Source organism: Delphinapterus leucas, chromosome 7 (assembly GCF_059928025.1).
Source record: "Delphinapterus leucas isolate spDelLeu-1000000601 "Yukka" chromosome 7, BTC_Dleu_Yukka2, whole genome shotgun sequence".
Lineage (NCBI taxonomy): Eukaryota > Metazoa > Chordata > Mammalia > Artiodactyla > Monodontidae > Delphinapterus > Delphinapterus leucas.
Genome location: NC_143135.1, coordinates 11475457 through 11485626, shown reverse-complemented (window position 1 = coordinate 11485626; position 10170 = coordinate 11475457). Strand labels below are relative to the sequence as shown.

Sequence of the window (10170 nt, the reverse complement as noted above, 5' to 3'; positions counted from 1 at the left end):
CACAGCTAGATAGCCATAAAAAGTGGGAGAAAAAGCACTCCTATTCTGAAAATGTTTACCCACATCAGCTTTCTTGACATGTCACAGAACTCCCTTAGAAGTAGGAGTTAAGACCAGGCATCTCTGAAGCCCCACGTAGACCCTGGCATATTTTGTCCATAGCACTTGTTCAATACATGTAACCTAGAAATACAGTTAATTCCTATTTATAGTTCCCTAACTTGCTTCTCATCCTAGCCTTCTCAGGTGCCTCTGGCTTCATGGCGGAGAAGAACCTCACCTTGGTGACCAAATTCCTCCTCATGGCATTCATTGACTCTCCTGAATGGGCACTACCTCTCTTCCTCCTGTTTCTATTTATCTATCTCATCACCCCTTTGGGGAACTTGGGCATGATTATCCTGATCCGCGTGGGTCTCCGACTCCACAGCCCCACGTACTTCCTTCTGAGTCACCTCTCGTTCATGGGCATCTGCTACTCGTTTGTCACTGTGCCTCTGACGATGGCTGTGCTGCTGGAGCACAGGACCACTTTATCCTACACACCCTGTGCTGTCCAGTTCTTTCTCTTCACTTTCTTTGGCTCCATTGACTGCTACCTCCTGGCCCTCATGGCCTATGACCGCTATGTGGCCGTGTGCTGACCCCTGCTTTATGTCACTGTCATGAGGAGGAAGGCCCGTTTGGGTTGTGTGTGTGTGTGTGTGTGTGTGTTGAGGGGGGGGTTACGTTGCTGGTGTCTTCAGGGCCTTGGTGTGGAAGGTCTCAGCTTTCACGCTCTCCTTTTGTGGAACCAATGAGATTGACTTCATTTTATGTGACCTCCCTCCTCTCTTAAAGATAACCTGTGGGGGCAGCTACACTCAGGAAGTGGTAATTATTGTGTTTGCCATTTTTGTCATCCCTGCCTGCATGGTGGTGATTTTGGTGTCCTACCTGCTCATCACCTTGGCCGTTATGAGGATTCCCTCTGCAGCAGGCCGGGCCAAGACTTTCTGGACGTGTGCCTCTCACCTCACTGCAGTGTCACTCTTCTTTGGGACCCTCATCTTCATGTATCTGAGACATAACTCTGGCCAGTCCTCGGAGGAGGACTGGGTGGTGTCTGTGTTTTACATAACAGTGATCTCCATGTTGAACCCTCTCATCTACAGCCTGAGGAGCAAGGAAGTGAAGGAGGCTCTGAGGAAAATTCTCAACAGAGCCAGGTTGTCTTAGCCATCCAACCTTGTTCAACCTTGGAAATTCCTGAGAATCATCTCTGCAGTGCCAGCATTCTGGGAACTCATTATTTATAGCACGCTCAATGTTTAGATGAATACGTCATGGCATAAGGCATTAAAAAAGAACCAGAACTTTTAGTTCCAGGGACAGAAAGCAAGGAAAGAAAGAGGCAGCCTGAGAAGACATTGGAGTGAGATTTCTAGCTCTCAGGACAAGTGACAAAAGAATCTGAAGTTAATCCTGTGTAATTCAGATGTGGCACGCCTTACTACAAGACTACATTTTTTTTTTGCAAATTTTCTATGAAAGATTTCCATCGTACAGAAATGTTGAAAATAATGCATAATGAACTCCCTATACCCAATACTTAGATGTTTTTGTTTTATCACATATTTATAATCAATCTATTCATTTATACATCCATCAGTTCATCCACAAATCCACCTTATTTTTTGACGCATTTCAAAGTAAGTTGCAGACATCAGTATTAGTACTCTTCTACACTATATAATGTAGAATGATGTCATCAATTAGGATTCAATATTTAGATTATGTTTATTTTTTTCAAATGTTTTAAAATTGAACTATAGTTGATTTGCAATATTGTGTTAGTGTCAGGTGTACAGCATAGTGATTCAGTATTTTTGTAGATTATACTCCAGTATAGTTTATTACAAGATTAATGGCTGTAATTCCCTGTACTATACAGTATATCCTTGGTGCTTACTGTCTTATACATAGTAGTTTTTTCGTTTTCTTGTTTGTTTGTTTTTTAACATCTTTATTGGAGTATAATTACTTTACAATGGTGTGTTAATTTCTGCTTTATAACAGAGTGAATCAGCTATACATATACATATATCCCCATATCTCCTCCCTCTTGTGTCTCCCTCCCACCCTCCCTATCCCACCCCTCTAGTTGGTCACAAAGCACCGAACTGATCTCCCTGAGCTATATACATAGTAGTTTGAATATGTTAATCCCATACTCCTAATTTGTCCCTCCCCCTTTGGTAAACATAGGTTTGTTTTCTGTGTCTGTGAGTCTGCTTCTGTTTTGCATATACATTCATTTGTATTTTTTTTTAGATTCCACATATAAGTGATATCACAGTCTATTTGTCTTTCTCCGTCTGACTTATTTCACTAAGCATAATAGGTCCATCCATGTTGCTGCAAATGGCAGTATTTCTTTTTTATGGCTAAGTAATATTCCATTATATACAATTATGTGCCTATATATATATATATATATATATATATATATGAATATCTTCTTAATCCAACTATCTTTTTATGGGCACTTGGGTTGCTTCCATGTCTTGGCTATTATAAACAGTGCTGCTATGAACACTGGGGTGCATGCTTCTTTCTGAGAGTTTCCATTTTTTCTGGATACGTATACCCAGGAGTGGAATTGCTGGATCATATGTTGGCTGTATTTTTAGTTTTTTGAGGAACCTCCATATTGTTTTCCATAATGGCTGCACCAACTGTGTACAAGGGTTCCCTTTTCTCCACATCCTCTCTAACATTTGTTATTTGTAGACTTTTTAATGAAAGCCATTCTGACAGATGTGAGGTGATAGCTCATTGTTGAAGTAAACTCAAAATGATTTAAAGACCTAAGTGTAAGAACAGAAACCATAAAACTCCAAGAAGAGAACATAGGCAGAACACTCTTTGACATAAAGCACAGAAGTATTTTCTTGGATCAGTCTCCTAAGGCAAAAGAAAAAAAAGAAATATAAACAAATGGGACCTAATTAAACTTAAAACTTTTGCACAGCAAAGGAAACCATTGACAAAAATGAAAAGACAACCTATAGAATGGGAGAAAATAGTTGCAAATGATATTATGGATAAGGGGTTAATATCCAAAATATACAAAGCTCATATAACTCCATGTCAAAAAATCAACCCAATCAAAAAATGGGCAAAAAATCTGAATAGGCATTTTTTCAAAGAAGATATACAGATGGCTAACGGGCACATGAAAAGATGCACAATATCACTAATTATTAGAGAAATGCAGGTTATGTTTATTTTTAATGATTAAATTAAGGTAGTAGTTTGATGGTCCAGTTAATAAAGCTGACCCTGCTCAGAGTATTCTTCAAACTCCTGTAGTCGTTTCCAGGGATGCCTCACGTGAATCTCTACGTGCTCACAATAATATGTCTGTCAATTGCTGTCACCACTGGAAATATGCCCTGTTCTTTCTTCTTCCCCACATGTTCCATTTATCACATCCTTTGCCTCAGAATCCACTTAGTGATTTATACCATTTCCTCTGCCCATAATGGTATTTGCAGAATCTGTATCATAGACGTCAACTCTTTATGTTCTTAAAGCTTTTGACCTTGGGGAGGCAGAGCATTGCTGTGTTCCATGCAGGAGTGGGCAGGAGGGATTCCTAGTCTGCACTGGGTCCCTGGGCTCTGCAACAGCTCAGCCTGCATCCAAAGCTTCCCAGGAGTCCACTGGGTCTTGCTCTTCACTTCTCTGACTGTAGGTACCTCATTCAAATCCAAGGTACTGGGAGGGAACAGGCCCCACCTACTCGTCATTTTCTGTTTTTCCTCTGATCGCTATCTTAGAACTCAAACTCCTTTTCTACCTGTCCCTTGGATTACCAGAAAAACAAGATCCCAGGAGTATGAATGATATAAACCATCATGGGAGGGTATAAAGGTGGTGACAGTATCTTACAAACAGAGGATGATTCCAAACTCAGCCAGCCAAAAATGATGTGTCACACCTGGAATTCCAGTAACAGGATTTTAAATCAGAAGAAGCAGATAAGCGAAACATGGAAAATCAGGGTGAAGGCAGCCAAAGAATATTAAGTTTAAGATCACTTATAATAAAGTAAAACATTTAGACCTTCGAAGACATGATATTTATTCTAGAAGACAGGATGCTTTAACATACATATTATAATTTTCATAAGAAATGTTTGATCCCTTTAATGATGGTTGGTCTGGTTATTAAAACCCCAGCTGAAAATGTATAGATCCTCTAAAAGGGGGATGGTTAATAAATAGTTCCTGTGTCAATTGTGTTACGGGAAAAATGTGGTGGGAAAAATTAAGCTAGTAGTTAGAAAGCTTGGGATTAGTGCAAAAGTTTCCTCCTGATTGAAAAAGACAATATAGGGTCTGTTTGAATAAGAGTAGTATACTGCAGAGTTATTTGCTCTCTTGGAATCTGCCAGAAGATGGGGACAACACAACGAATTGACAGGGACTACTGAGAGACTGGGTTGTCAGGTCTAAGGAGACAGTTTAATGCCTCTTTCTGATTAAATTCTAAGCAGACAGTTAAAGACTTTTATTTAAGAAGGAAGGGCTAATTGAAAAGCCTCTAGGTACTGTGGCCACGAAGCCCCAACATTGCATATGAGACTCGATATACTTTTTACCCTATAGAAAGAACTTAGGAAATCTTCCAAGGAATATATTCCTTTTGGTACAAAATAGGAATGAGGCAAGACTAGGAACCAGCCTCATCAGACCCTGGTGGCAGGATGTAGGATGGGGCTTTGAGAGTTTGAAATTAAAGAGAAATCTTCAAAGATATTAGACACCTTGTTAGGAAGATAAATTGTCTTTCCCTGGAGACTTAACTCAGGAACCAATTATGGCATGATGCTGGGACAGAGAATACAAAAAGCACCACCAGGAAGGTCTAGTGCAGGATCAGAAACTCAGGGAGAGAGGCTGGTCCACAAGCCCTGCTCTCTTGGGCTGAGTCTGCAAAAAGTCCTGGGCAATTCTAACATCAGGGATGTATTGTTCTGTCAAGGGTGAGAGGAACTCCATGAAGTGAGAATAAGACATAGTGGTTCTGGAAGCAACCCCCTATCAACCAAGTTGCTATGATTGTGGACTCACGCTGCATTGTTGTTTATTTAAAGGGAGCAAAGACAATGTAATTGAAGTTCAGAGAAGAAAAGTGACTTGCCCAGGGTCACACATCTACTGTGAGTGAGCTACGGCCTAGGTCTCCTCTGGATCGGCAGGCCACAGGCAGAGGAAACACTAAACAAGGGAAGAAGACACTAGTGAAGTGGAATTCAGGTGAGGATGGTTCGTGTCCCGCTAATGCTTCCAAATCTAATTTCTCTTCTTTGTTATTATTTCTAATGGGTCAGCTTAGTATTGGCCTGGCTGCTGGTGTATCAGGTAATCAAATATGACCAAAGCCCTCCTTTACAGCTCTTTTCTAGAACTCTGTTAAGAACCTTCAACTCCATTAACCCAGATTCCTCCAACAGTGCTTAGACAACACCAGACTGCGGAAATACTTCCGCTTTCAGATTTGGGGGCTGTTTATTATCAAACTGCTGCTTTTATTAAGGACTATGAGAACAACCAAACAATGCTTATGGAGCTTTGTGAGGTGCTAAAAGGAGCTTATGTTCGCTCTTTTGATTCCAAGGTTAATGCGAGTACTTAACAAAAACCAAACAGAAAACCCTTCATAAGCCAGCCAACTCGAACTAGGATAACAGCTATTTGTTAAATATGCATGTTGTTAGACTGAAAATAGAAATATTCCTGTAAGCAGAGCCCGTTGCTGATTCCTAATGGATTTTTTTTTTTTTTGGTTTGTGCTTTTTTGGTTCATAGAATATAAATTACCCTTCCTTAAAATGTTCATTCAAAATTTTAAATAGTCACCATATATACGTAGAGTACTTTTAGCTTTCCAGTGCACTTTTGCATCTGTTTTAATCTATGCATTAACCTTATCTTTTAAGCAGGACAGATATTATGATCCCCTTTTGGCAGAAGAGGAAATTGAGGTTCAGAGAGGTTAAGTGCCTTGTGCAAGATCAAACAGCTAATTGGGGACAGAGTTGCAAATACAAGAGCTGACATAAGTTAGAGAATCACTTGCTCTCCATTCTTAGTATAATGGAAGCATTCATCACTTTTTATCTTATATTGTATTGAGCCCTATATTCGTCCATTTCCACATTAGGCTGCGAAGTTTGTTGAAGTCGAATGCCTACCTATCAGACACTCAGTTTAAAGTCTTTTATTTTAAAATGACTCGATCTTTTGTTTTCTATTTTGTTTTAAAATTTTTATTGGAGTATAGTTGCTTTACGGTGTTGTGTCGGTTTCTAAATAAATAAATAAGAGAAAACAAAAGAACAGAAAACCTAAGAGCTTTAAGTTCCTGAGGAGGATGAATACCACAAAATAAGAACAAGGGGAGAGTAGGGAAAAACAAGATATTGAGGGAGACTAGATACAGTTTTGCCTAAGGGTACCCTGACTAAATTGTGGGAGAAATTGTGTTCGGTTTCCATGGTAAACAAGTTAAGTATCCTTATTAAATTGTCATAATGAAATTATTGGTTAAAAATATAAAATGAATTGAACTTGTCTTCAGGGATCTGGTTATCGGGCGCTTTCGTCTCAGCTTTCACAGGTCAACTGCTGAATGGAAGGCTGGGAGGAATTACACCGTAGTGACAGAGTTCTTCCTTACTGTGTTCGCTGAACATCCCGAGGGATGTTTTGTTATTATTCCTGACTTATAGGTAGATGAGTCATCTGAGACTTCGAGTTAATTGTGCCAAGGTCATCAAGCAAATGCTACAGTGGGGCTCCCACCCCAGCCAAGCCTGAGCTTTTCATTACCACGCACACAGTCTCCAGCTATGATCTACTGCCCACCCTATATAATCACTCAATCTGGAATTTATTGTTATTGCACTGTTCTTTTTTTGCACTGTTCTCCTCTCTTTCTGTCTTTCTATATACTCACTCTGCTGGGGAACTCGGGAACGATCTTCCTGACCCGCAAAGATCGCCGTCTCCACACCCCCATACTTCTTCCTCAGCCACCTTTCCTTCGTGGACATCGGCTAGTCCTCCGCCATCGTCCCCCAGATGCTGGCAGTGCTGCTGGAACGCGGCAGAGTCATCTCCAAAGCGCGCTGTGCCGCCCAGTTCTTCCTCTTCACCTTCTTTTCTTCCATTGACTGCTACCTCTTGGCGATCATGGCCTGTGACCGCTACGTGGCCGTGTGCCGACCGCTGCTTTATGTCACCATCACGACCGAGAAGGCCCGCTTGGGTTTGGCAGCTGGGGCTTATGTTGCTGGTTTTTCCAGCGCCTTTATTTGAACGGTCACTGCCTTCGCTCTCTTCTTTTGTGGAAACAGTGAGATCAACTTTATTTTCTGTGACCTACCCGCTCTGTTAAAACTCGCTTGTGGGGAAAGCTACACCCAGGAGGTGGGGATTATTGTGTCTGCCGTTTTTGTCATGCCTGCTTGTATATTGGTCATCTTGGTTTCCTACCTGTTTGTCATCGTGGCCATCATGCAGGTCTGCTCTGCCTGGGGCCAGGCCAAGACCTTCTCTACCTGCGCCTCCCACCTCACTGCTCTTGCTCTCTTCTTTGGGACCCTCATCTTTATGTGCCTGCGAGATAATTCAGGCCAGTCCTCGGAGGCAGACCAAGTGGTGTCCGTGCTCTACACAGTGGTGACCCCAATATTGAACCCTGTCATCTACAGCCTGAGGAATAAGGAGGTCAAGGAGTCTGTTGTGAAAGCCCTGAGCCGATCAAAGGCTTCTGGAAGGCCCTAGATGGACCCTCATCGAATATGTCATCCCTTAGTTTCTCCATCCTTTCTGTCTTTCCTCAAATGTCACCTACTTGGGAAGACTTTCCCAGAAAACCTTATTAATATTGCACCTAAACTTCCCACCTCCACTTTCTGATTTACTATATCATGTAATACTTGTCATGATCTGATATACTATGTTTTACATATTTGATATTATCTAGTCCTCACAGCTAGAAAGTAAACTACATGAAAAGAAGCACTTTTATCTGTGAGATTCATTTCTGTACACCCAGTGCTTAGCAAAGCACCTAACATGCAGAAGGCTCTCAAGAAATATTTGTTGAATGAATGAATGAATCTTAGGTTCCAGTGTCGACCTTTAAGCTCCAGCTTCTTCAGTCCTCAGTTTTCTTATCTGCCAAGTGAGTTCACGTAATTTATAGGACTATATTTTTGAGGATTCAGTGCATGAATGGGCAGGGACCATGTCGGTCTTATTCACTAGCATCTGTGGAATGTAAGGCATTGCCTGGCACAGTTGATGAGTGAAACAAATCAAAAAGCTATCTACCAACGCACCTACTGTTTTGATCCAAAGGGATTTTCTGAATCCCGTCGTTTATGTTTTCATTTTTTTCTCTTCTTCTTGTTTCTGTGGGTTCTGAATAATAATAATTAGTGATGACGATGATGATAGATAGCAACTAAGATTTATTAGGCAGTTATCACCTTCCAGGAATTGTAATGTTTGCTCCAGGAATTACCTCATTTAATTCTCACCACAACACTGTGAGGCGTTTTGTTATTATTCCTGACTTACAGGTAGATAAGGCATCTGAGACTTCGAGTTAATTGTGCCAAGGTCATCAAGCAAATGCTACAGTGGGGCTCCCACCCCAGCCAAGCCTGAGCTTTACATTACCATGCACACAGTCTCCAGCTATGATCTACTGCCCACCCTATATAATCACTCAATCTGGAATTTATTCTTATTGCACTGTTCTTTTTCCTTTTACCTAGTAAAGAAAGGATAAAAGTCCAATCTGTAGAGGTAGAAGGAAGTCAACAACATTTATTTTATAGCCCCAATGTGCTAGCGCTGTGTAATGTGGCAGCATGTGTCAACGTGTGTGTGTGTGCGTGTCGTTGTGTATGAGAAAATGAAGTGCATAGGTTAAATAGATAGCAGCTCTGAACTCTAGGAACTTTCATTTTAAGGACATACAACACAAATTTTAGAAAAGAGTTGTATAGACATGTTTAGGAAAAGATGTTGGGAAAAATTGCACTGGCGGCCAAGATTCACACATCAGCCTTTGTTCGTGTTTTTGCACAAATCACTTAAAAACTGCAGAGTGGGGAGAAGCAACTCCACAGAGTGTATCTTGGAGGCCATTTTTCAAATATTAGCCGCCATGCAATGTTCCCTGACACATCAGCTTCTGTAGTAGGTGCTAAGAGACACTTGTATTGTAGAAAGAGCTCAGGATTTGGCACTAAAGTGCCCAGTCGGTCACTTCTTAGCTTATTATCGCTCCAGATTAGTTAGGGCCTATCAGCCTGCTTCCTCAACTACTGAGCATTTACTCTGGGCCAGATTTTCTGTGTATTTCATTTGTTCTCACAACAACTTGGGGCACGTGGAGGATGGGCAGGCGCTGGGTGAAGCTCTATAGACATAAACATTAATTCATAAATAGTGTTATTAAGGTGATTGTCCCAGGTTCCACAGCCCATGTGCACCAATGGGTAGAGGGACCCCAGCTGATCAGTGGACAGCTTCATGTCAGAACTGTCTGGAGCAGTCTCTCTTGGGCCAAGAATCGAACTGGATCCAGATTCCTCCAGAAGTAAAGAGCTCACCAATAGTTTTTAAGTGTAACTTAAACTAGTGTACACTTAAATGCACACTTAAACTAATGCTAGAACTATGCTAAAAGCTTCGCACGAATCATTTATTTTAGTCCTCCGGACAAGTTTAATAGAAAGTAATTATTATTGACCTCATTTAGCAAAAGGAAGAAGTAAGACCCAAAGAGGTTAAGTAACTTGCCCAAGTTATCTATCAGGAAAGTGGCAGAGCAGGGAGGATCTGATCTCAAGTCTCCTAAGTATGTACTCTTAAACGATATCCACTCTTCTGTATTTTTCCCTCTCTTTCTCCCAGGCCCCAGTACTCAGCTGCAATTTGCTTCAGAGGTGTCTGAATTTCAGTTGCATTCTTCGTCTCCATGTTTGGTAGGTCTGGGCTGGCACGGATGCGTCTTATGGCCTGACATAGATGTGAAGTTCATGGAACTCACCTTTGCCCTCTTGTAGGGCAATGAGGAGGATCTGGAGGAATTTGCAGC

General features: G+C 41.3%; 2 protein-coding genes across 2 annotated transcripts; both read left to right on the top strand.

Moving 5' to 3' along the window:
• Positions 1-260: 260 nt before the first annotated feature.
• On the top strand, positions 261-1302 carry LOC111184121 (olfactory receptor 9Q1-like). Its single transcript, XM_089915849.1, has 2 exons — positions 261-549; positions 719-1302. The coding sequence occupies exons 1-2, from the start codon at positions 261-263 to the stop codon at positions 1216-1218; spliced, it is 789 nt and encodes a 262-aa protein (XP_089771975.1). The 3' UTR covers positions 1219-1302.
• A 5311-nt stretch (positions 1303-6613) lies between these two features.
• On the top strand, positions 6614-7911 carry LOC111184058 (olfactory receptor 9Q2-like; the record flags this gene model as incomplete). The annotated part of the gene is given in 3 exon segments (XM_030764396.2): positions 6614-6751; positions 6950-7068; positions 7070-7911. Coding segments are annotated over 3 exon segments (1026 nt in total), but the record flags the coding sequence as incomplete, so codon positions are not given.
• Between the last annotated feature and the right edge of the window lie 2259 nt (positions 7912-10170).